At 42.5% G+C, this 27,368-nt stretch overlaps 2 protein-coding genes across 4 annotated transcripts in view; one reads left to right on the top strand and one right to left on the bottom strand.

Annotated features, from left to right (window-relative positions):
• Positions 1 to 27,368, bottom strand: part of SLC7A14 (solute carrier family 7 member 14) — a 111,686-nt gene that overhangs the window by 23,367 nt on the left and 60,951 nt on the right. For all 3 annotated transcript variants that reach the window (XM_019440558.2, XM_019440559.2, XM_019440557.2), the window contains 2 exons: positions 7,454 to 7,690; positions 5,583 to 5,800 (listed from right to left, as the gene is read on the bottom strand). In XM_019440558.2, the coding sequence (XP_019296103.1) occupies positions 5,583 to 5,800; positions 7,454 to 7,690 (455 nt within the window). The remainder of the gene's footprint in view (positions 1 to 5,582; positions 5,801 to 7,453; positions 7,691 to 27,368) is intronic.
• On the top strand, positions 23,498 to 25,131 carry LOC109262126 (centromere protein Q-like). Its single transcript, XM_053903643.1, has one exon. It carries the CDS (start codon positions 23,594 to 23,596, stop codon positions 24,455 to 24,457), a length of 864 nt encoding a protein of 287 aa, XP_053759618.1. The 5' UTR covers positions 23,498 to 23,593; the 3' UTR covers positions 24,458 to 25,131.

Below are 27,368 nucleotides of genomic sequence, written 5' to 3'. Positions count from 1 at the left end.
AAATACTGTGAGCTTAACCCCCTGGGACTTGGAGTCTAGAGGATACTGCAAGACCTAAAATACAATATTGACTGTGGTAATAAACTGAATGAGATTAATAAGTGTCTATGTTATTTATGAAACACAAATTCTGCTGCTCTCCAAATAATTGAAAAAATAGATGGCAACTGCTGAAAATGATGAGATACCAGAATATTGACTATGGTCAAGTTGGGAATGGAGAGAATTAGTTTGCAAAGAGAATGTCTGTTAGCCTGAATTTGCTATGTAAAACTAGAAAGTCATTATAGTTGAAGGAAGACTGGATAGATCAAAGGTAGGACATTTGGAGGTTCTACTGCATTAGGCAGGAAACAGAATTTAACTCAGATGGTTTAAATGAAATGATTTCAGTGAAGGCCCATTGGCTAAGTCCATCAGGGAGCAACCAGCAAGGGGCCTTCTGGAGCACAGAACGGAGTATGAAAGATGGATAATGGATCTGGGGAGGGAGGAGAAATAGAAAAAACCCAGCATACCTGTCAAGATCAAACAGATCCTGGTCTAACAAGCTATAGATTAAATAAACACATTATCAAGGAGAAGATAATAAAATTAGCGAATAAGATCACCTTTTTGCCTAAGTTAGTTTTACTTAAGTTAGTTTGAATGAATTTTTCTTCCTTGCAAGCAAATGATTCCCGATTGATGAATACAAAAGAGCCAGGAAATGAAACTGGGTATGGGTCTGTCTCTACCCAAATAACCACTAAAATTATTCGCTCTCTCCAGACCTCAGATCTGGCCATTGGTATTTGTGATTAGGATTCCCTTCCAAGCATGAAAGAATGCGTATGTTCTTAGGAGTGAACATCTATGAATGAAATTGGTGGGTGAAGTGTGCGTATGTGCATGTTTCTGGGTTCGTTGGTGCTTTCACCTAGCTTTAAAAAATATTTCGCATAAATAAAAAATAGCATTGACTTTTTAATTTGACGACGTAAGTGGAAAGTTTTCCGTGGCAAAGCTGGTGTAGCTGCTCAGCCAGGCGATCCAGATCAGCTCATCCCTCTACAGAGCCTTTGTGGGGAAGCAGCACGTGCCTCAGTTGCTGGAGGGCTGCTGCTTACTTGGTTGTCGAAAGCAATGCCATTATAGCGGCATGCTGTTCAGTGTGTGGGGTCCCTAAAAGCTGGCCCTCTGTGTCTTGCTGATATTCAAGAGGCATAGGAATGAGGCAGCTCTCCATATTCTGCCTTGGCCAGTCTGCCAGATGTCTAGGAGATAATTGGGCACCTTTATATAATTCACTCCCACGGTAACAAGACAAAACTCCAACTTTAATAGCATTTTCTACCACCCTCAAGCTCCGGATATCTATTAGCAGCCTGTCCACAGTGACAGTGGAATGTGTTAATAGGTTCCAACAAATGAATTAAACTGTGGAGAACACGAAAGCCAACGTTTCCTTTGTTTGGAGGCGTTCAGCATTCCCCACACATGCTTGCTAAGGACCATTTTCCTTGGAGCTGTTTGTGCGGTGGAGTGTCTCATTTGGTTCAAGAGAAACCATAAGATAACATCAAGAACAAATAACATACAGGCAATACACATCCAACAGTGTCCAGGGGCTAAAGAACTGCAGATGGAAGCAGGGGTTCAGCTGAGGGCCAGCAGTTACTTGATCTAGAGAAAAATGTTTGTTGTTCTTCGGCTCTTCAAGACCAAAGCAGCATCTGACCCAGAACCTGTAAGTGAGTAAACCATTCCTTAAGCTATTTTCTTTGGAAGGATGTGGTTGGGGCAGGGAAAGAGTAGGCTTGTGAAGGGTCTATGGCCAGAGGACAGATTGTTTATTATTAACCCTTTCAAAGTACTTGAGAATTGTGTGTCAAGTCAGGTATCGGCATCCTTATAAACCATCTCCTACATAACACAATGATCTCCCCCAGCCCATCCTACCAGAAGCGATTGAAGAGTAAAGTGGATTGGAGCTCTGTACTAGGCCCTTTGTCAGGGAGAAGGGTTGGGTTTTCCCTAAGGAGAAGTCTGCAGCTGTCGAGTAGTCAACTCACTTTTGTTGACAATTGTCAAGTAACGGAGTAGGGAGTGTGTTTATTCACTTGATGGATGTCATGTTCATGAGAGGGTTTCAGACCTTAAAAATTAGGATCTATATTCAAAGTGGCCTTGCTAGGGGCCATCTGGCTGGCTCAGTCAGTAGAGAACAAAACTCTTGATCTTGAGGTCATGAGTTCAAGCCTCACGTTGGGGTGAAGAGTTTACATAAAAAAAAAAAAAAAAAGAACGAAAAAGAAAAAAAAAAAAGAAGGAAAAAGAAAAAGAAAAAGAAAAAAACAAAACAAAACAAAACAAACCCAAAGTGGCCTTCATGGACTAGAAAAGTGACCAGAAAACAAAGTTGAGAAAGAACAGGTCCAGGCCAGTTTGTTAGGGAGGAAATGTACTATGCAGAAATCCAAGGCCGGGCAGATAGAGAAGAGGATGAGTCAGCAACATCCTCAAACTGGGCTGTCCTTTGTGCTCAGCTGATGCTTTTAGTCACAGCCACTAGAGCACATATTTGAATTCCCTGCAGGGATAATGGATTTGCAGCGAAAAATACAAAATCCCAGCCAGACCTTTTTGGTGGCCAGTGACAAGCCTACTCAAGATTGTAAGGTTGGGTTGCAGTGAGATTGCGAGGCCAAAGGTGCAAAGAGAGGCAATCGGTCCCGTGTGTCCAAACCAGGTTGGGGGATAGTGGAGTAAATAGGGCTCTGACTGAAGCAGAACTGGGATTGAATTTCAGATCCATTACCATCTAGATCTGTAGCCTTAACTTTTCTCAATTTAAGGTATTTTGATGTACGAGTAGAGACCATTGTCCTTATTTTGTAAGGCTGCTGTGAAGATGAAATGAAAAGTGTACATGAAAGAGTGCATCACAAAGAAAATGGTTCGTGTTAGGAACAGAATCCTTCCTTTCCTTTTTTATGCCTGACTTCAGATCTTCTTTTCTCGCCACAAAAGCTAGTGAGAACATGGGATATGTATAAATGGGGACCCCCTAAGGCTGGTTTGACTTAGTTTCTTCCTTGATGAGGTAGACTCCTGACTATCCTGAGGAGGGATATGGAGCCCTTGAGTGGGAAGAGGAGACCCCCAAAGAGCATAAATACCCCAGCACAAAGCACAGGGGGAAGGGTAAAAGATTCATTCATCTCTTTTGGCACGGGCACAGAAGAGATTGTTTCTAGTCTTTACGTGGGGCCTAGACTACAATGTATGCCATTTCGGTGAACTCTTAGGAGGATTTTGAAAAGTAGACATGAACTGAGTAATTAAAAAAGGTTTTCAAATTGTTTTGCTGTGTTGTCTTGGTAAACAATGCACTTTGGCCTAGGTTGGTTTACGTGCCCAACTGTAGGTAAGAAGAGTAGCTAGACCACGTCTTAATGCTCCTCCTAGCTCGAAGACTTTATGACTTTGTAAAAGCTTAAAGGAAATGAAAATGTAACATGTTGGATGAATTACCTGATTGCATTTTTTTAAAGAAGACTCAGATGGAAGGGGGTGATCATGCACAAGGTAGTCCATGAAGTAGAAAGCATGTCGTAGTCACATAGACCCAAGTAGGAATTTCAGTCCTGGCACTGACTAGCTAAGTGACCTCAGGTAAGCTCCCCAGCCTCTTTGAGCCTTGGATTCTCCACCTGTTAAGTTGGGGACAACAGCACCTCCTTTAAAGTTTTGTTATAAGAGTGAAATAATATCCATAGAACACAATGCTGGGTACCTAACTGGTAGTCAATAAACTCTAGCTTCTTCCTCCTGTAATTATCACTATTGCTAACCACACAATGTGTACTAAAAAAACTATCCAAGATGTTATTCTTTTTTGGCAAACATTGGATACAATTAGTTTTCCCAGTTGGTGGATGAGAAAACCTGAGAGCACAGAAGTTAGCTGTTGGTCAAAGTCCTAACAGTAAGTCCATGACCCCCAAATGTCTTAGATTGTGAAAAAAAATGGTGGGAATTTGTGCGCTACAGTGGAAATGCAGTTGTGTTCCGGAAAAACACTTTTTTTTCTTTGCCACTCTTGTAATATATTGTTTCTCTTATTTGATAGGAAAGGAACGATTTGTATCGCAAGAGAATACAGACTCAGGGATCCAGAATAAGGTCAACAGTGTTTCTTTGTCTTTTCTAGTTTTAACCAGTTTTGGGATTTATTCACTTCAAGGAGGAGAGATGAACTTTGCGGTACTGTGGGATTCTTACAGATAAGCAGAAGACTAGAAATCTTGGCTCAGATTCCTCCTTTGCTTATTTCTTGGCATTGAACAGTGTGGCACGGTTCAGAATAAACAGGAGTTATTTTGAGTATTCTCCAAGAGAGATTTCTGGTCCCTGGACATCTTGGAGGAAAACCAGTCTAAGCAAAAGCTACACAAGCAAATCTGGGAGAGTCCTGGACATGCGTCTGCCAGTCGCATGGCAGTCTGCTAGGCGGCATGCCTTTCTCGGCCTCCATTTCTTCACCTGCTAGGTGAGGAGATAAGACCGGGTGATTTCTAAGACCTCTCCCAGCTCAAAATTCTCTGGTTTATGTTCTATTATTAAAAAAAAGAAAAAGGGATAGGTGGGTGAATTTTACCAATGAATTCATAAAGTAGGCATTTTTAGTCATACTAGAAAGAGGATCCAGACACAATTTAGAACTATTTATTAGCCAAGTAGTTGGCTTGCCACTCTGACCTTCCCATTTTTCTTTAGCATAAACCTCACCACCCAGATCATGGGGATGAGATCGGAAAATGTCCTTTTGGTCCAGACTGCTCTCTGGTCAACTCCCAGACCACTCCAGGTGGACTTTTGTGCTGTGAGCCACACCACTGGAATGGGATTTATGAGCGGCCCTCACTGGGCCGGCCCAGCTGCACTTAGACTTCAGTGGGGCTCTCCATATTGGGCCAAACATTGGGATTAAATTTAAAAACTGTTCTTTCTCTAGTTCTGTACCCAGGCAACACTCATCCCTTACCTACCCACCCACTCTCCCGGCTCCTTTACTGCCTTGTCTATTTAGGGCTGTCTGTCTCTCGGAAAATACTCTACAGAGATTCTATAGGACCAAGCTGTACAGGCTTTGGAGTCAGACCATCCTGCCTTTGGGTCTTGACTCTGCCAGTTACATTGTATGCTTAATAGTGAGCACACACTGACCTCTCCAAGTGCGAGTTTTTCATCTATAAGACCAGAATGTAAATATCTTCCTTGCAAGGTTCTTAGGACACCTAAATATTACACGCAGAGCACTTAGCATAAGATTAGGCATATTTCACGTGGCCAAAACATAAAATCTTTTCTTGTTATTTGTATAAAATAGGATCTCAATGAATGTGAAACAAATTAAAAAAATATATAGGAACCACTTTTTCAGAGCATTCCAATTAAATTCAGATAAAAAGTAATGAAACGGATGCCATGAAGATCACAGGACAGAGCAGCATTTTCTTAAAAATATGTCTCAGACTAGCCACAAGATGGAAGGCAGAATGTGCAATAGCCATACTAGACTTTAGAAATGAACTCACCCCTGACCAGCCGTGGGGCAAAAACTGGCCCTCAGCCCAGTATTTCCCATTGATGAAGAAGAGGCCTGCAATCATGATGAATGCCCATACTGCCAGATTCAGCACGTTGAGGACGTTGTTGAAGCCCACGGAATTCTTCACCCCCAGCGCAACAATGATGGTGACAATCACAGCAATTACTAGAGCCAGAAGGTCAGGGTATGATTTTTCACCTTTCCCTAGAGGGGAAAGATATGAGTTAATGTTGTTCAGAGGGGAGAAAGGGCCATGCAAACTCCCAGCACCGCTTCAGAGCATTTGCACTCAGCTCTGACAAGGGTAATCAGTTTGTCATGGAGGGAGGAGAGGCTTGCGTGTAAGTGTGTGTATGTATGAATGCATGTACGTACACTGTGGTCCACAAGTGTCTATTTGCAAATGGGAAGATTTTGAAATACAAGTAAGACGACCTGATATCCTGGACCAAAAATTGGGATACATGATATGACAATGACAAACAGCCTAGGGAACCATGGCACAGAACATTTGAAGTCAGAACCGTACTGACATATCGATGGTATAAAACATGGGTTTAACATGTCTTTTGAAAACTGGTTTATCTTCACAGTTGTTCAGTATAGAGTCCATAAATTTTCCATCCTAGTAATCTTTTCATTTTTAGAAAGTTTTAAAATGTGTATCTTTGAACGCTATTGGAAGAAGAGTATTCTTTGCATTTATGTGTATGTGTTTGCAGAGAAGATAAGCAGTGAACATACCCCCACCTGATTGGTCTTGTCTGTTGGCCAGTGGACTCCTGCTCTCTACAGAATGGAAAAGGCACTGCCTCAGCTGTCAGGGTCCTGAATTTCAGCTGTACTTGTGCCCATGACCGGTTGTGTGGCCTTGGGCAAATGCCTCAGTTCCCTGGATCTCATTTGTAAAGTGAAGAGTTTGGACCACCTGATTTTGGAGGCCCTTTTGAGCTTAAAAATTCCATGAAATCAGCATATTGTGGAGATGTGGTCTTCATACTTTTTATCTTCTTATGGTATCTGCTTGCTTAGCATTTTTGTCAATTCTTCTGAGATAGGCACACCAAAGTCACATGACTAGCACACAGCCAAGAATCTATACTTGGAAGTTCTGGGACAAGACCCCCAAGTTTCCCCAACTATTGTGTGGCTTCCCACGAATATGAGAGGTTAAAGTCAGACATTAGGATAGGAAGCAAGGCAAGCGATGGATGGAGTGAGTGGTATTTGTTATGTGAGCTTCTGACTGTTCAGTGTTCACCCAGTTGTATTACCCCTTCCTTGACCTCTGCTAGACTGGAATCCATTTTTCCCTTTTAAAAGTATATTTTCTCATTTAAAAGTTAATACATGCTTATTTATAAAAATTAAAAAAAATCTGCCGAAACCACTAGAGAAATTCCTTACTGTTATTTTTCCTGCATTGATCTCGTTTTTATATAGTTATTAACATAATGCGTATACAATTTGTATCCTTTGTCACTTGACATTGCATCAAAAACATATTCCATATTATTACAACAGTCCTCCTAATCATCCTTTTAATTGCTACATAATATGCTTCCACAATTTACTTAATCGTTTGCTCCACTGTAGAGTATTTAGGCAGTTTCTAATCTTTAATATAAATAAGGCTGTGATGAATATCTTTTCATATAAAGCTTTTATGGAAATTAGAATGATTTCCTTAGCATAGATTCACAGAAGAAGAATTACTTTGCAAAAAAAAATAACAAAGAAGAAAGAAACATATTTAAGGGTCCTGATACATTTTGTCAAATTGAATCCTGAAGGAGGAACCCATTTGTTTGTTGGGGTAATTTTGCACGTTGGGGCAAGAGGATATGGCAGTCTCACCTAGGCCATTGAGGGTTCCCACAGTGTCCACCATCCAGCGGCTGATGGTGTGGTTTGCCAAGGAGTCGAACATGCTGCTCAGAGCACTGGCGCCGGCTGCAGTGCCAATCAGGTACTCCAGAATCAGGTTCCAGCCAATGAAAAATGCCACGAATTCTCCGACAGTGACGTAGCTGTAAGTGTAGGCCGACCCCGTTGTCTTGGGAACACGGACTCCGAACTCTGCATAGCAGACACCTGCGTGGGAAAAGCATATATGGGTGGGGGACTTTAGGAGATGAGATAACCTCTTGGTGGTCAACCATCTTGGGTACAAAATACTGGGAATCTCTGGGATCTTAGAACAAATACACAAAATTTTATGTATATGAATAAATTCAAGGCCAATTCTAATGTCAGTTCTGAAAAACTTTTAACCTGAATGTTGGGGAAGAGAATCAGAACTAATTTTAATGGACTATTGGAAACTGCTCTTTGTTTAGAAAAATTCCTATTTGTTGTATGTGTCTCTGTCATGTTCTTTAGGTGTCCTTAGGTGTCAGAATGAGCACGGTCTAGTTCATGACTTGATGATATTAAGTTTACATTATGTATAATATTCTTCTCTTTCATTTTTACATATTACAGAGGCCCTCCTCATTTGACAATGATAGTTCAAGTGATCTATGAAGATTCTGAACTATATACGGGAGGCAGGATTGATACAAAATGCAAATATAAGTAAGTGTCTCTCTTTTTTTTTTTTTTTTTTTTTTTTGAGAGAGAGTGAGCATGAATACCAATGGGGGAAGGAGAGAGAGAGAGAGAGAGAGAGAGAGAGAGAGAGAGATTGAGAGAATCTTAAGCAGGCTCCACACTAGGTGGAGCTGATGAGGGGCTTGATCTCACAACCCTAAGATCATGACCTGAGCTAAAATCAAGAGTGGATGCTTAATCTACTGAGCCACCCAGATGCCCCTATTGCCTATCTTTGATGGAATTATAGATTAAATTAGAAAGAGACTGGGAATACACCAAGCTTCTGGGAACTAGGAGAGTTTCCTACATCTTGCTAGAGACTCTGGATGTGAGGCCAGTAGGTAGGATGCCAAGTTGGAGGACAAACCTAGGACAGCCTGGAGGAAACACACAGGAATGGGTTGTAGGAGGGATTTCAAAGTAAACTTTACCTTCATTACCAATTTTGTTAAGGGCCAACCCTGAGGTTCTCTCATCATAAATCGGGGAATAACAGTTCACTCTTTAGTGAATAAAGAGAGCAAATTTCTTCTCCTTTGAAGGGAGTGATATCAGTGCAAGGAGGCACAGAGATGTCAGAAGCCACGGCACAATGAGTGGTTAAAGGTGATGCACTTTCTCTTTTCCTTCCCCTTAGTGGTGCCGGCTCTCCAGGTGTCCATGTGAAAGGAGTGCTGGAGCAGGGGGGCTGTGCTCTTGTCTCAACTTTGCCTTGAACCTGTTCATCCCTTTATATTCAGTTTCCTTCTTTGTAAACTAAAGGAATTAGACAGGGATGCTCTCTTAAGGGCCTCCCTACTGTGACACTCTAGGATTCTACCTGTTACACTGAATTTTATGGATTTTGCTGCAAAACGCATTGAGCATGGTTCACTTTTCTTTTACATCAATTACTATATTGTTCTACATATGGAGACATTCTCAGGCCTAGCAAAGTCATCCGTCCCTGCACTGAATGACCTAGGCCACTGTTTGTTTTGAGTTCCTATGTTGGCTCCCTCCCCCACCTTTGTAAAACAGTTTTTCATCTCCCTCCTGGAGGTCAGACTATAAGTTGTTTCTTTTTGTTGCTGTCACAGGGATTACCTTGAACAGGCTGACCACCTCCTGTTCTAAATTGCCACTTCCAACACCTGATGTTTACATTGTTAGAGCGAGTCTAAAACTAAGAGGAAGTGGTCCCTGAAGGAAGGACTGGAGGAGTTTTCTATGAGGAGTGTATGGAGTGAATAAGCACTCTCTCCTGAAGAGAGTTGGGTTTGTGGATACACATTAGGTTGCCCTTCACAACTGTGAAGATAAACCAGTTTTCAAAAGACATGTTAAACCCATGTTTTATACCATCGATAGGCAGTGTGAGGAAAGGATTAGGAGGCAATCCTAATTCTGCTCTTGGGTATAGGATCCATAGCTTTACCCAAGAATTCTTACATCCTGTGAACTTCATCTTTTCACCCTTTTTACCCCTGATAATGCACACGGCTTACAAATAGAAAAATCTCAACCAATGCTTTTGAAACTGGCATTGATTTGATTGTAAATTTAATTTGGAGAGGCAATATTTTGAAGTTTGGGCAATCAGTGGTTCTCTCCTTAATATTTGATCTGCCAAATTAGTTGTAAAAATTCCTAATTCACCATCAGAACTCACTTGCCAAGGGTAATTAGCAAATAGCCACGTCTTACTTAGGTCTTGTGAAGGAGCCAGTGCATTGCTGTCCTGAGGCAGAGGAAGAGGCCCTTAGCTGTGCACAGTGTAGGAGCATATGACATCAGTTGTTTATTTCCCAAGGTCCAGCTTGTATTCTGATAGGTGGAGTTTGGGAAGAACAGCAGGAAAACTAAATGAGACACTAACTAGGTAAGACAATTTCTGCTCCTAGAGACCATTCTTTTGGATGCATTGTAAAGGATTTTATTTTTGCATCTTTCTGATTTATTTGTATGCAAGAATCCAGGCTTTTAGTGGGCATTAGAGACTATCCAGCCTGGCACTGAACCTCAGTGGTGAGGAGTAAGTGATCTCAACCCCAAATGTCCTGAAAAAAAAAAAAAAACAAAAAAAACAAAAAACCAACCTGGAAAATGTTGTCAATCACTCCACTTTTTTCAAAAAGATGGTGTGTAAGAGAAACATATTCAAAAGTATCTTTCTAATTTAATAAGAAACAAGAACCAAAGAAAGGGAAACCTTGGTTTTTATCTTAGATTATATAATAGTTGAGTGTTGAAGAGCAAGTTACTTACCTAACATGGGTAAAGTGAAGGGGCCAGGTAGATAAACTTTAGGGTCCCTTCTAGTGTTACCATTCTTTGGTTTCACAGCCAGAATCAACTTTCAAACATTTGAGTCAATGGGGGCAGCTCCGGAGAAAATACTGGAAACCAGTAGTTTTCAGCAAAAGTAGTACTGCCATCTAGGGGGAATTTTGGAAATCTGTGGGGGTGTCCAAGGTTTTCATGATTGTGGACACTTGAGGCATTCAATGGGTAGGGAGCCATTAGACATTCTGCAGTGTGGGACTGTCCCACAGAATGAAGCATTTTCCTGTGTCTTACATAACTTCTGAGGGTCCCAAAGGACCTGTTTATGAAAACAAGTTTATAAATTAAAAAAACCTTTTTATAATTTCTGAGCCTGAATCTATCTCCATTTTAATACATTAAAAAAACCCACTTTTTTTACATTTTTTTTTGATAGGCAGAAAGAGACAGAACACAAGTGGGGGAGGGGCAGAGAGAGAAGGAAACACAGAATCGGAAGCCAGCTCCAGGCTCTGAGCTGTCAGCACAGAGCCTGACACAGGGCTTGAACTCACAAACTGCTAGATCACGACCTGAGCTAAAGTCGGACGCTCAACCAACTGAGCCACCCAGGCGCCCCAATTTTAATACATTTTTAAGTTTATTTATTTATTTTGAGAGAGAGAGAGAGAGAGAGAGCACAGGAGCTGGAGAGAGGAGCAGAGAGAGAGAGAGGGACACAGAGAATCTTAAGCAGGCTCTGTGCTGTCATCACAGGGCCTGATGCGGGGCTTGATCTCATGAACTGTGAAATCATGACCTGAGCCGAAATCAAGAGTGGAATGCTTAACTGACTGAGCCACCCAGGTGCCCATATCTCCATTTTACATATTAACACAAAGTTATTTTTTTTTTCATGATTTTATATGCATTGAATTTTCCAGGGCTGTGACATCTGGGTAAATTGAGGGACAGTTGCAATTTGTTTTGTTTGGAATTAAGAGTTGGTCATTATTTTGGAAAACCACATCATCAACAGCAGCATAAGTCATGGTCTCTGAATATACAACAGCACACCTATGTGACTTGTGTTCACAGTTGTTCTACAAGTGACAGCAGACATCTGATGACTTCGTTACGTCTCCTATTGTTCTTATGCTCTAGCTTCTACACACTGAAATATTATTTTTACTAGACGTGACTCTTCTTTCGTTTACCTTCCATACTCAGGGGAGATATATATATATATATATTTAAATTAAGTGTGTGGCTCTGGAAAATAGTAAGGGTTCCTCAAAAAGTTAAAAATAGAACTACCTTATGATCCAGCTATTGCATTACTAGGTGTTTACCCAAAGAATACAAAAACTCAAATTCAAAGGGATACAGGCACCCCAATATTTATAGCAGCACTATCTACAATAGCCAAATTATGGAAACAGCCCAAAGGCCCATTGACTGATGGATAAAGAAGGTATGATGTGTACACACACACACACACACACACACACACAATGGAATATTACTGAGCCATAAAAAAGAATGAAATCTTGCAATTCGTAACAGCAAGGATGGAGCTAGAGAGTATTAATGGTAAGTAAAATAAGTTAGTCAGAGAAAGACAAATACCATATGATTTCACTAATATGTGGAATTTAAGAAACAAAAAAAAAGGAACTAAGTGGGAGAAAAGGAGAGAGAGAGGGGGGGAGTCAAACCAAGAAACAGACTCTTACCTTTAGAGAACAAACTGATGGTTACCAGAAGGGAGGTTGGGGGGGGGGTATGGGTTAAATAGGTGGTTGGGATTAAGGAATTGGCACTTGTTGTGATAAGCACCAGATGTTGTATGGAGTGTTGAATCACTAATTATATAACTGAAGCTAATATTACACTGTATGTTAACTGGAATTTAATAATATTTTTGTAATGTTTATTTATTTTTGAGAGAGAGAGAGAGAGAGAGACAGAGTGTAAGCAGGGGAGGGGCAGAGAAAGAGGGAGACACAGAATCCGAAACAGGCTCCAGGCTCCAAGCTGTCAGCACAGAGTCCAATGTGGGGCTTCAACCCATGAACCTCGAGATCCTGACCTGAGCTGAAGTCGGACGCTCAATGGACTGAGCCACCCAGGCGCCCCTGTTAACTGGTTTTAAATAAAAACTTAAAAAATATATATAATTTTAATCACTAGAAAAAAATAAGTGTGTAGGAAGGTCACATTATCTCTAGTTTATTTCTAGAACTATTTGATAGCAAAGGAAGAATTTCAAAGTATTCATTACCTAAAGTTGATTTGTACTAGGGGGGAGAATCGCTATGAGAGAAACATTTATAAATAATCTGTACTCAATTTAGTAATGCATTAAAAATTTCTTGCCCTAGGGTTATCTTCCTAGTCATATTTGCTTTATGCTATTGTCAAAGTGATTCTGCATTCCTTGGCTAACCATCAAGTGATTGGAGAGGGAGAGATATATTGATTTCAAAAGTATAACTGTGTGGCTGGAGAAAATCATGAAGTACAACGTCGGGGTACAGATGGTGCAGACCACTGGGTGAAAGTTTCCCAATGGGGTTGTTCAGAGTTGGCAAGTCCAGGTCCTTGAGAAATATAGGGGTTCATTTGAGCAGGACAAGAGGGAATAGAGTGATTTTTCATAGCCTGAAACTCAAATATCCTTTTCAATTTATCAGCTCTTTAAGTATATTGTAAATATGCCCTTCTTTTCATTTTGTCATATTCCTAGTGTTTTGTTTTATTTGTACACCCAGAACTATTTTTTGTTAAATTGACAACCAGCCAGCCTGAATAGCAGTCAAACTTAGGACTTACAACATCGAAAAGAAGGTTGGGATAAGATACCAAGGGGATTCTTTATTTGAAATATTCTCTATTGATCTCTCGTGTACCCTATAAATGATGCATGGTTTGGAGTTTAGAGAAATTTGGTCCTTTTCGAAGTGGATTTCTTTCCAACTCAGAGAATCTGTGGTTCTATTGCATATAGTTATAATCAGCCGGCCTTACATTAAATTCTCCCAGAGAGCCTAGATGAGATGTCGAACTTTCCAAACTGCCTAATATGCTATTGCCAATCATCAAGATAACCTCTACATGTGCTTCCTGTCACTCGAGAACCAGGAGGCGAAGATTCTCCTCCATTCTAACAGGTGTAGAAGAGAAAGATCCAGCTGGGCGTAGGTGAAAGTTCGAGAAGGATTTCTCCACTCAAGAACTATATTCCCTCCACATTCTGCTAAAAAAACAAAACAAAACAAAACATTGTCTGCATAAGTACTTTTTAAAATACTTTCACCTGGAAGGATTAAATCTAGAGGTTTTTCACACTTGCCAATTACTCTACTCAGATACAAACAGGTTTTTCCGTTAACATGCAGTTTAACTTATGGACTGATTCCCTAACTGACCTATCAACTAACTTACTGATTTCCTACAATAACTTCTGACTTCCTAATGTCTTTCCTTTAAGTGATGCACACAGTTAAGTGCCTACTATGTCAGGCACTGAAGTGAATACCAGAGGCATAAATCTCCTGATCTTGAAGCATCTGGATTCCAACCAGGAAAGAGTTTAATAAACAGATGATTCCATGCAGCCAGTTTCAGTACTATCAGTATTTATGAGGTGCTCTGGGAACCCAGTGGGGTGAGCGGCTCTTAGAGAACCTGGTCCTCGGTTTCTGGGGAGGTAGTGACGAAGGGGAGGCTTCTGAGCTCATATTGAAGGGCGACTTGGGCTTTTCCAGGCAGAATGAAATGGAAAAGGGTGATCTCAGGCAGATGGAAGGGGGTAGCTGGATGACACACGTGGGCTGCTTTGTGGATTGAGGAGGATGAGTCTTGTAGAGGTGAACTGAGGATCAAGTGATTGAAGGAGTGGGATCTTCTTAATAGACTGGGGGAATCTAGCTGAAAGAAAAAACTGTTCAATTATCTACTTGTCTCGTTTTAAAGCTTTGTCTTGGTTGTAAAAACCTCTTCGCACACAAGTGTTCTTTAAGAGTCTCATACATAAATAAGTAAAAGCAAGGTGGCTTTGTTTGAGGAGGGGGTGGGGAGCCTGAGGCTGGTCTGCTCAGGATCCCCCTCATCCCATACCTCCCAAAATGCCAACCCTCCTCTGTGGACTCACGGGGCCACACTGAGCGCAGTGTGGGGGGTGCGTGCCACCTGCTCATCAGGGCTTTACCCTTGATGGTTGATGCAACTGAGCCCCAGACCTGACGTTGGACCTTCAATTAGTGATAGAGCCGCGCATATACTGCATATACTGATATGCAGTTCTAGGAGCTTTCCAACTCATCCATTCATCCACAACATTTATAAGGTTCTATCTCTATGCCTCTATGTTAGATTTTAGAGATTTAAAGGTGAGTGGGAAGAATACGGTCCCTTTGTTGTGGGTCTTATAGTCTAGTGGAGAAGACAGACAAAAAAACCCCAACATATTATAATAAAACGAGAAAGGAGATATTAGTCGTGGCGGGGGGGATGGGGGAAAATTCATGAGCTGCTTTAAAGAGCTGCAAAACTGAATTCTAAAGTAAGGTCTTTGGACAGCCAGAAGGACTGTCTCTAGGGCAAGAGGTATCCAGAGATATGAGAAGGAGGGGGCGGAGTCTCCAAGAAAACAGTTTGCCAAGCTGCCGCTTCATTCAGGCCTCTGGGATCAGTAACATCGGGAGTGTTGCTCACAAGGTCAATCAGGCTCTCTTGGTCACAGACATCAAGCCTGTGCAGTTATTTTGAACATGCGTCTCTCAGTGATTCTCATTCATGAAGTCGGTTCCTCCCGAGTGCCAGTCATCTTCTCTGTCTCCCAGACACAGGATGGAATCAGCCATTGGATGGAACCTGTGCACCACACCAATTAGGCCTGAACAAGTCCTCACCAAATACAACATTTTTGCTGAGATGTTGTTAACTCATTTCTTTGTCCTTTTCTTAGTTTTCTTAAGACATCTTTGTTCTGTTTACAGATTCACAGCCGGGCTAAGACACGACTATATTGCTGTGGGTGATAGCACTGCATAAATGTGGATTGGGAGTGGGCTATCGGGAGAAATCACAGGACCTCAGAGAGAAATAGAGTGTGGATTCTCTCGGAAACATTTGTTTCCTTTGTGACACCGGATTCCAGATGGCAAGTAATGAAGTATCACCATCATTGCTGTTGCCCTTGAGAAGCAGGCTGCTGGATTCTCAGAAACATCTATCTCTTCAGTCCCCTGGTTTGTGGGACCCTGTGATCCCTGCCCCCGTGTCCTCTTTCCAATGCTCTTGATTAGCCAAGAAAATTGTGCATTTCTTTTCCCAGGAGAAATCCATCAGGCTGTCTCTTCCTCTCACCTCCCTGCTCCTGTCTCATCTACCTGAGGAACCCTGGTCACTCCATCACCTGTCAGGGAAGTCCAGGCAGTTCTAACAAATGCGTCTGGAAGAAAAGCAATTTGTCTGGGAACGCCCATTTCTTTGCGTCTAAGAAGAGACATCATTTTTCTGCCAAAGCAGGGCCTTAGGGGGACAGTAGGAGCCTGTGTTCAGAGGATGGGTAGCATCTTTGATCAGGGTGTGTGTGACACTATTCGTTACTGAACCTGACAGGGCTCCAATTAAAGTTGGGTTGGGGAAAAGCAGGTTCCCTAAACCAGAGCACCAATCTATCAACACCTACACAGAAAGGAAAGAAGCTGTTCTCATAGTCAGAGAAGTGACCCCTGAGAGATGTCGAGGAAGTTTCATAATTTACTGATTAAATGTGACCAGACTATCTGTGTACTCTCTTCTCTAGATCTCCTTCTGTGAAAAGACTTTAAAGGTTTGTCGGAGGTACGATTTCCATAGCATGATGGATTAGAGTATTATATTGTGTGGCCATGCTATTGTTAATTATCATCATTAGTGCATACTAGTTTTATTGCTTTATCAAATGATGATGGAGATGGTAATAACACTCATGTGGTTGCTTTCAACGAAGTGACCCACAGGCTTAGCTGTTCCTTGATCCCATATTCTGACCCAGATTGGTCCCTCTTCATTGCTGAGGTGGCAGGTGGACGGGGACAGCTCTTTTCTCTGCTGCTAACATTTCTATGTAGGTGACCTCAGGGTAATGTCAAAGGCAGCCTCGGAGGGAAAAAGAAGTTACAAAAGAGAAAGGCACCTGGTTATTGGCATCTACCTGTGCCAGGCCCATTGTACACAGTTTTTCATCTGATGCCCAGGTAAGCTGTAGGCAAATGACGAGGCCAACATCAGCAGCCCGTCTCTGGCTTTAGGAGAAGCAGTGAGTGTCACAGGAGCCACACAGCATCTGGAGAGAGGTCTAGAGAGTGGTTTTGACAGCTAAATGAGATAATGCACACACATCACTTTGCCCAGTGCCTGGCACACAGTAAGTGTTTAATAAATGGCAACTGAAGTTATTACTAACTGTGGCCTTGAGTAAGGCACCCGGTTCACTGGGCGTTAGTTTCCCCATCTGGACAGTGGCGAAGGTGATCCCTGCTGTGAGGTTGCCATGGGTCTGCAAAGGAGCACACGTTCTGGAGTGTGGCGGGCACTCTGGCAGTGGGACCAATGGCAATTATTACCGAGGAGGAAAGGGAATCGCACAGACTTTCTTAGCAGTAGCCTCCTGAGTGTTTCTGCAGGAACCTTTTCCTTGGGGATGGGAGAGAAGAGGTTGGAAGCAAGAATAGTTGGCTCATGGTTTTAGAGAGTCAGCGTTGGCAGGGATATCAGAAATCATCTGGAGTCTAGACCAAGCCCTACGTGTGCCCAATTCACTTCTTGATGGATGCTTTGGTTCTTTTTTTTCTCCTCTAATTCACTTCTAAATGAGAACGTGGAAAAGTTCCTTCTTAGGTTTTAAACCTTTAATCTGGAAACACATGTTCTTTTCCGCAAGTCCAGCTGGACGTTGTGAGGGTGGAGAGAAATTTCCTGCTTTCTTGCTCAACCTTTCTTCATGAGGCCTCTGGCCCTGTTCAGATGACTCTGATAACCGGGCTAGAAAGACTTTGTGCAGAAAGGAGAGAACAGGGGTCAAGGGACAGCCAGCAATTCTCGTGCACCCAGGTATTTTCCGGCTCACCACTCCCCAGGGGTAGGCAGTGTCCCCATTTCTAAAGCAGATGATAGTGGCACCAACAAGGATGATAGACCTAAGAAGCTCTGTGAGGGGACCAGGCCATCACTCCCTGCCCTGAGGACTTAGTGGGAGGGGGTCAAAGCCGAGTCCTAAGAGAACACACACGAGCCCTTGTGTGGCTCCTTGGCCCAGTTCATGGGCAGGTGGGACTGGGTTCCCCCGGGGATTCAGGTTCCCCCCGGGCTCCCCCGGGGTTCCCCTGGCTGCATTCTCAGCAGATGCCTGGGAGCATGAGACACGCTGAATCTCTCACGGGCCTGGATCTGTTCTCCGTAGAGGACCTTCCCAGAGACATGAGACACCCTTCATTTAAGAAGAGGGGTGCCATCTCTGTTTTCCCAGATAGGGCTAATATGCAGGGAGGGCGGAGCAGGGCCAGGGACTAGGGATTTAGGGGACCTAGCAGTGTGAGGAGGGGCACCGAGTGCACAGAGCCAGTGCCTGGCACCTGCAGAACTTCCGAGCCGCTGTGCACGAAGTCTGCTTCGTCCCGGGCCTCTGAGGGCGAGGCCTCTTCACGCTGTCTCATGCAGTCCTGCCTTACTCACTTCTAGCACCCCCATTCCAGTGCTTCAATACCCCTTGTTCAGAAAGAGTACTATGTCACGGGACCCTGTTTAATTTCCTTAAGGGCACTTACCACAATTTGTAGTTAAATGTATCCATGTACTTGTTTTCTGAGGCATAGCCTGCCTATACGTTTTGAAGCACAATCTTTTGGAAGGCGTTTTGAAGCACAATCTTTTGGAAGGGGGTTATCCTGGTAGAGATGAGAATTGCTCTTGGGAATATACCTTCAGATGCAAAAGAATGCTCTTTGTGGAAGGTCGATCTGGAGAAAGGGTAAATAGGAGGCAGGCCCGCTGGGTCTTTTGCTAGGTGTGCACCAAGGGGCTTCAGAATCTGAAAGATGGGTGCTCATTTGCACTAAGAACCAACCTAGCCTTGTTAGGTTGGAGATCTGGCTAATAGTGTTGGCAGTAGTAATAATCCGGGCATATTTACTGAGCATTTACTACGTGCACCGGCTCTACTAAGCACTTTACATACACAATCTTCCCAAGTAGAAACTATTATTATTTCCATTTACAGATGATGAATCTAAGATCTAAATGGGCTATGGTACAGACATGAGAGGGAGGTCAGCAGGCACAGGGCGAGGCCGCTCACAGGTAGAGGTGATAACCTGGGGTCTCTGCCACCTGCTAGCTGTGCCGAGGGCTGAGGGCTCAATACCGTGGCCCACCTGTAACTTCGGGCAACCTGTTTGGGAAGGTCTAGGTTAAGTATGTTTCCCAAGTCACACAGGTTGTAAGTAGCAGAGCAGGGCTTGAAATGAGGGAGATCCATTCCAGGGACTAAGTGCATCTGGCGCCTGGCTGCTACATGGGGTTGGAAAGTGTGTGTGGAAAGTTGAGACATTGTGTCTTTCTTTACAGATCTTTCCCCTCCCTGGGTTCTTTTGTTGTCCTCACACAGGCAATCTAATCTGAACTGTTCCTTTTGCAGAGGAAGAAACTGAAGTCAAGAGGTCAGCATCCCGAGCTGCTAAGAAACAGAGCTGGAACTAGGACTCGGATGTACCGACTTCTGTCCTGGGCCCCGTGGTCTCTTGCAGTGCTCATGATTATTTCATGTGGGCTTGTCTTGTTTCTTCGCATGGATGTTGAGCCCTTTGTCTCCTGGTTTCTTTCCTGTGTTCTGCAGCACAGCGGCTGTGCTGAGCCCAGAGCAGGTGACCAGTCCCTCCCATGGCCATGCTAGCTGCCCTTGTTCTGCACTGTCTACTCTACCAGGTGCTGTACAAGATGTAAAATAAGCCCGGTCCTCCTCGGTTTGCTGGGGGAAGCTCATCTCAGAATCAGCAATTTGAGAGCCTTGTAAATTTTTATTAAAATGCGCTCACCTTCTCTGAACTGGTAATTGACATCCTTCCTACAGGACTGTCAATCCAGCTCTGTATAGAAGAGTTACATGAACTTCACAACACCCTTCTCACTGCTGACAGGTGACAGAAAGGTGCTGAGCTTAGAAAGCATTTTCATGACCTGGGTTACAGAAGTTATGATCTAGAAAAGTGCTCAACTGATCAATAGAACAGAGTGAGCTACAGGCTCTTTTGAAACCTCAGTAAGGGTGAGAGTTTTCTTGATTCTCTTTGGTGGGTTTTTAAATTTGGAGGATGTGTCTGCATGAAGCAGGTTAGGGGTAATAGCCTTTGGAACCAGGCAGAATCAAATTTAGATTCAGCCTTCGCCGCTGACTGCCTTATGGGTCTGGATAAGTCACCATACCTCTCTGGGCCTCAGTTTTATCATCTGCAGAATAAGTATACAATATCACTTATTTTGTAGGATTCATTGGGAGGATTTTGCAGCTGTGTGCAGCTAAAGCCAGGCACATGAAGTCCCCAGTGCTTTAGCTGTTATGATTAGCCATAAAATGGGGACACTAATAGTTAGTGTCTCTCCCTCCCAGAAGGGAGGTTGAGAGCATTAAATGAGGTAATATATGCACAGTGCCTGGGGCACAGTATTTGATTAATAACAATAAAAATAATAGTAATAATAATTACTAACATTTATCACGTGCTTCCTAAGCTATGGCTTAGAGACTTCACAAACATCGGGGAAGCTGCTATCATTATTAAGAATTCGACATAGAGCTGTGTGTTTGGACAATATTTTGGAAAGCTAGTTTTCCAGAAGCTTGAAGACTGGCACATAACTGTTCATCTTTGCCTTTCCTTTCTACCCTTTCAATGTTTCTACCTCTCCCCTCACCAGGGTGGCTGAGAGCAGTGCTCAGGTATGTTTGGGCAAACGCATAGATGCAAGCTTGTGAAATGAATGAGTGATCCTAGATCACTGAGAACGACCAGTGCAAAAGGACCCACCCTCCTGTGTCCACCTCTCTAGTCTGGCTTCAGTTTGAGGAGGGGAAAATGGTTTGTTCTGAAAAACAAGACAAGGGAACTGAGCAGACTATCTATATAGACTCTGAATCTTTAGAAATCTTCCTTGGTCATGAAAATCCAGCCTGAGATGAATATTGGAGTGAGGATATTCTGCTGAAGCCTGGTGAAGGCCCAGCCCAGAGGGTGGGGAGCTTTGCCTGTGGGGAAGGCATCTGCTTGACAGAACTCTGTGCCCCTTACCGCCTTCCCAGGGATTCTGTTCCCACAGTCTCACGTGATGATGGATTAGAAGATGCCAAAGAGTGAATGAGGATGGCAGGAAATACAAATGATAAATGCTAGCGCTAAACCATAAACTAAGAATGCCAAGAAAATGCTACTCAGCATGTTGGCCTGTATTGCCTTAAATTTTTTTTTCAATGTTTATTTGTTTTTGAGGGGGGGGGGGGAGAATGAGTAGGGGAGGGGCAGAGAGAGGGAGACACAGAATCTGAAGCAGGCTCCAGGCTCTGAGCTGCCAGCACAGAGCCCATGGGGCTCGAACTCACAAACTGTGAGATCATGACCTGAGTCAGTCCGAATGAAGTCAGACCGACTGAGCCACTCAGACGCCCCCAGTATTGCCTTTTAGGTGGTTGGCTTCAAAGATCTCAGAGGCACTTGCTGAAATGGAAGACTGTGAGTTCTGGAGTCCTGCAGGCTGAGGTTGGAGTTCTGGCCCTGTCACTAAATATCTGCCTGCCTCTCAGGAAGTGACTTTAACTTCTGACCGTCTGGCTCCTCCAGCTGAGGGAGGAGATAAAGTCACTCTTCGCCCCACTGTGTCCGTGGGGCTGCGCGGGAGCCCCGCCTGCGGCGTTCTGCACACACGCGTTCATTCATTTCCCCTGGTGGCATTCTGTGGAGGTCCCCTTTCCTTGGGTTTTCTGTTTCTACTTTCACTTTCTGTCACCAGAACTGTGCTGTAAATCCGTTATTCTAATGACATTATTTCAAAAACACTCTCATGTGTTAAGTCTTTTCTCAGCTACAGAGAGCATTTATCCCTCTCCCCCCGTCCTCCCTTGTCCACCCATGCCCGCATCCTCTCCATCTGAAGCTTCCTTCTGATCTCCACTCATGGTCTCTTGCCTGTTTTGTACAACTGCATGGCCAGTTTCTTCACCCTTGCTCTCTCTCCACCGTATTAATACATTACAGATCTGGTCACGTTGCTCAACTTCTCTGCCGAACAAGTGATCTCCAACCTTCTTGCTTGGCCCCCAAGTCTCTCCCTTAAGAACCCACTTTGTTTAATGAATTATCTTGATGGGCCATTTTGGTTAGGGGACAATAGTCTTTGGAGTATGGTGGGGATGAACTTGTAGAGAGATAGAGAGATAGTATACTGCTCTGGATAAGATATGGACAAAGGTTTTAGGGCTTGACAGGGAGCAGCAAGGGAAAAGAAGGTGAGATTGAAGGAGAAAGGCTGCCCATTAATGGTACTGGATGCTGGACCCAAGGAAAAGAGAGAGTCTGTGGACTTGTTTAAAGGCAGGGAGAATTGGAGTCCTACATTCAATTAGAAGTTTGTGGTCTGCTGGGATGGACTCTATTATAGCTCCCGTCTCTGGCCCAAACTTTCTATAAAGCCCACTGCACATTCAATTTTGTCTTGTGGATACTCGGGGAGAGGAGGGATTGGAGTTCATCTGGTTGCATGATGAGGTAAAGAAAATGGGCAGAAGCTAATGAAATGCAGAATGGAGATGAAGACTCCATGGGAGCGGAGATTCAGAGTCGGCAGAACTAGGAAAAAGTAAGCCTTGCAACTCCCTAGGTTTATTGAGGGCGACTCTAGATTTTCCAGTTGTACATTACTGGGAATTAGAACCAATTTTATTTAAATATTTCAGAACAACTTGACCTCAGCAAGATGGAGGGCTTAGAGGTTATGCATCCACTATAGATGTGGCAGTGACAGACAGTTTTCCTGTTCTTCCCCATCGACACAGCCCCTGTAATACTGGGGTTGGCAATATACCCTGTCTGAAGACTATACTTCCCAGCTTTCCTTGTTGTGGCCAAGTGTCCAAGTTTCAGCCAATGTAAGTTATAGAGAAGGATTTCTGAAGAAGTTTCTTAAAAGGGGACTGAGGGGCACCTGGGTGGCTCAGTTGGTTAAGCGTCCGGCTTCAGCTCAGGTCATGATCCCACGGTTAGAGTGTTTGAGCCCTGCATTGGGCTCTGTGCTGACAGCTCGCAGCCTGGAGCCTGCTTCGGATTCTGTGTCTCCCTCTCTCTTTGCCCCTCCCCTGCTTACACACACACTCTCTCTCAAAAATAAACCAACATTAAAAAAACTTGAAAAAGGAGGGGGACAGAAATATGGGAAATGATCTGCCTCAACTGTCTGTTCTCCTTCCTGACTTCTGGAACTCAAATGTACCAACTGGAGCTCCAGCAGCCATCTTAGGGCTTGAAGTCATCTTGAGGATGGAAGGCAAGCATCCTCATCGTTAGAACCAAAGATGAAGGGGCCTGAGTCCCCATGACTGCAGAGCCACAATACCAGCCTCCCTCCGGATTCTTTCTACACAGGAAAGAAGTGAAATTGTCTCTCATTTTTAGTTTTGTTTTGTATGTGATGGAATATGACCCTAATCTGCTACCGCAGTAGCCGATTACCAGCAAGGTGATTAAGATTTGGCCCTGGAGTCAGGGTGCTTTCACTCTATTCCTTGCCCTGTCACCTCTTAATCAGGTGCCTTAAGCAAGTTACCAAACTTTTCACAAGGCTCTGTTTTCTCCATCTGTAGTATGAGGATAATGACACCACTTATCACGTAGAGTTGATGTGAAGGTTAAGTAAAATAATGTGTTAAGCACTTAGAACTCTTTTGGTATATAGTAAATGCTCAATAAATAGTAGCTACTGCTGCTGCTATTATTTCTTTTCTTTTTTTAAAATACTTTTTTGAGAGCTTGGCCTCCTGAAGCATTCAATAGGCACCTTTGTGGTCTAGAACAGAACCTGCAATATCTCCCAGACTTTTTGTTATGATTGTTCTGTTTAATCAAGATGTCTAACAAAGCAGGGGCTTCCAAGAAAAGATCTCAACAGTTAAAAAAAACCCCAAAACGAAAAACTGATGATGAAGAAGTGGAGTTACCAGAGAGAAAGGTTAGAAACACAGCAAAAAATAAAAATCCAAAGCATCTGCCTTCTGAAGTAACAGGACAAACAGAGCATACTAATCTAAAACGGGTAAAGGTAGCATTCAACAAGAGAAAAACCTGGCAGCCTCTTTCAAAGAGGAGCAGAGAGCATTTACAAGCTATGATGGAATCAGTAATAATAACAATTTTGAGTAACAATATTAGAGAACATGAACAAGTTCAGTATCATCTTAACTATCTAAAGAAAAGATTGCTACAACTGTGTGAAAATCTTAAAGTCCCTCCCAGAAAGCTGAAAGATTTAACTAATGTGTCAAGTCTACTGAAAATGGAAAGGGCAGAGCACAGAGCTAATGAAGAAGGTCTGGCATTATTGCAGGAGGAAATAGATAAAATACTAGAGACCATAGAGTCAATGACTGGGAGTATTCACAGCCTAAAGAACAAAATTCAAATTCTGACAAGTGAGGTGGAAGAAGAGGAAGAGAAAGTAAAACAGATGTTTCAGATAGATAGTGGGGTACTCTGTCTTCCAGAACTTTCTCAGAAGAGTCTCAAAGCTCCCACACTTCAGAAAGAAATTCTGACGTTAATTCCAAACCATAATGCTCTTCTGAAGGACTTGGATGTTCTCCATAATTCATCCCAGATGAAGAATATGTTAACTTTCATTGAAGAAGCCTATAAGGACTGGATGCCTCTTAATGAGGTTTTTTTTTTTTTTTTTTTTTTTTTTTTTTTTTTAGATTGGTCCATATTAATTTAATGTCTATGAATTTATAAAACTGTTACTTGTGATGATATTGCAGAGGGTGGGTCTTCTTCAGGATGTATTTCCAATACACTCTTAAAATTAGCCTTATAGATCTGTTAGCATCTAATGTCCTAAAAACTGTTTTGAGTAGTTGCCAAAACTGGGAACTCACATTTCTGTTGCTGTATCTCTGGTTATTTGCCTGAAGCCATGAAACAAGGAACAGTCACAATCTAATGATTTACAGTGACTGAATTGAACTCATTTATTGGCTAGTGCAGTGGAAATGTGGTACTGTCATATATAAAGTGTGTGTAGTAGCTGGTACATAGAAACATAATTGTTTGCTAGCATTATTATCCTTTAGCTCATGACTTGCATTTTCTGTGTGGTTATCTGGAACTTGAGAAATCCCCAAATGCCTTAATTCTTTTACATAACTCCCTGGATTTTTGTGGCATAATTAAGAATTGCCAGGTGTCTTTGCCTTTGGAGGTAGCATGACCATATTTCTTTGGTTGGGTTATTGACTAGATGTTGAATATTTTCCACTATCATCAAAGCATACTTTATCTAAAAGAAACCTAAGCACATTTATCCCTTAAAAGAAAAATCAAACAAAAACCCCTTTCTATAAACCTTTTCTCATTGTAGTAATAAGTATATGTGTATATATATATACATATATATATATACATATATATGTATATATATATGTATATATATATGAGTAAATTATCATTTGAATATATTAAAAGTCTTTTCTGTACACTACAGTATATTGTCTGATTTGCTTTTATTTATTTGTAAAATAAAATAACAAATAAATGTAATTTCTTGGGAAAAAAAAATAAAATACTTTTTTATGTTTATTTATTTTTGAGAGGGAGACAGGGGACCATGAGCAGAGGAGGAGCAAAGAGAGAGGGAGACAGAATCCGAAGCAGGCTCCAGGCTCTGAGCTGTCTGCACAGAGCCTGATGAGGGGCTCAAACTCATAAACCGTGAGATCATGACCTGATCTGAAGTCGGGTGCTTAACTGACCGAGCCATCCAGGTGCCCCTGTTGCTTTATTTCTATTATTACTACTATCATTGCCATAGTTACCTATCAGATTAGGTGTTCATCTGCATCAATAAACAATGGGTCCTTTAGAGTAGAAACAATCTCTTATTTGTTTTTGGTACTGCCCCAGAACTGCTAGATGGTGGGTATACAATACATCTGTACTGAACCACGTCTTATTAGATTTTTGTCAACTATTTCTTAGGAGTAGATGATAGAAATTACTGGTTTCATGCATCAGACTGGGGACTGATGTGATGTATGCACACTGTCACTTAATCCCTACCAAAACCATTTGAGCTACGGGCCTTAAGGGTTATTGTAGGATCCACATGAGCTTAGGAGTCATTCAGACCTACATTCTATTTAAGGTTCAATTTTAATAATATTAAGAGAGAACTGGAAATAAACTTAGGAAAAAAAGCCAAAGCAGGCATCCTCACTCAAGTTCATAGGAGGCTCTTAGAACTTTGAGTGACCCAGTGTCACTGGCATGGTGGCTTTGCTTTGTGTTTCCTCCTAAGTCAACTGAATTAGAGAACCTCTGTAAGCCATCCTGCTTCTGTCCCTCAGTGTCTCAATAACGTTATAGGTGGGAATCATAAAGGAACACGATTTCTCCTATCTGGTTGATTCAATCTGGTGTATCCAAAGGGTGTTTTAGGTCTGGTATGGGCATGGGGCCTGCTGAACTATTAAAGAGTAGATAATACTCTATGGACAAAGGGTAAAGGTTACAGCACAAGCTGCTTCCTCTGATAACTTTCCATCCACCTGTGATAGGGCTGTGGGTGGGTACGGTGTTGGGGCATGACTGGCAGGAGCACCTGGGGAGGTTATTGTAACTTTGGGTCTTGTCAAATTGTAGAGGAAATGGCTTTCTCCCTTAGTCAGATTTGTTTCAGGTTATAGGCTGGTTTGCATGGCATGGGTGATGATGCCATAGGGCCATGAAAATCACTTAAGAATCTGCTATCTGCTGGCCAAATAACTTGTATCTGTTTTTTTAAATTTTCTTAATGTTTACTTATTTTTGAGAGCGTGCGCATGAGAGAGAGAGAGAGAGTGAGAGAGAGAGAGAGGAAGGAACAGAGGAGAGGGAGACACAGAATCCGAAGCAGGCTCCAGGTTCTGAGCTGTCAGCACAGAGCCCGACACAGGGCTCGAATTCATGAACAGCGAGTTCATGTCCTAAGCTGAAGCCACCCAGGCGCCCCAACTTATATCTTAACATCTATTTTCTATTTTCATAGGTCAGCTGCAGCAGAAGTTAAGTTTTGGTCCCTATGACAGAGTAATTCTTAACTCTAGCTCCACGTTCGAATCCTCTGAGGCTTGTAAAAAAAAAAATACGATTCCCCAGGTTCTGCCCCAGTCCAACTGAATGAGAATCTCTGGGGGTGGAACCTGGGCATTTTTAAAAAGAAATCAACAAATTAAAAGAAAACTAAAAGATGAGCCATAAACTGGGAGAAAATATTCACAAAATCACATATCTGATAAAGGACTTGTATCTAGAATATATTAGAAAAATTTAAAAGTTAGTAATAAGAAAATGAAGAACCCAATTAAAGAATGGGCAAGTGATTTGAACACTTCACCAGAGAAGATAGATGGCAAACAAGCACATACAAACATGTTCGAAATATTAGCAGTTAGGGAAGTGCAAATGAAAACCACATTGAACTACCATCATTCACCTTTTAAAGTGGCAAACAAACGAAGCAACAACACAAAGCAACACCTGACAATTCTGAGGGCTGGCCAGGAACGGAGCAACTGGAAATCAAAGGCATGGCTGGTGGGAATGAAAAAGAATCCAATCACTTTGGAAAAGAGTTTAGCGGTTTATTTTGA

This window comes from Panthera pardus, unplaced genomic scaffold, assembly GCF_024362965.1.
Source record: "Panthera pardus isolate Hobbes unplaced genomic scaffold, ASM2436296v1 HiC_scaffold_16, whole genome shotgun sequence".
Classification (NCBI taxonomy): Eukaryota; Metazoa; Chordata; class Mammalia; order Carnivora; family Felidae; genus Panthera; species Panthera pardus.
The sequence above is the reverse complement of the archived record's forward strand: the minus strand, read 5'-3'. Positions and strand labels throughout refer to the sequence as shown.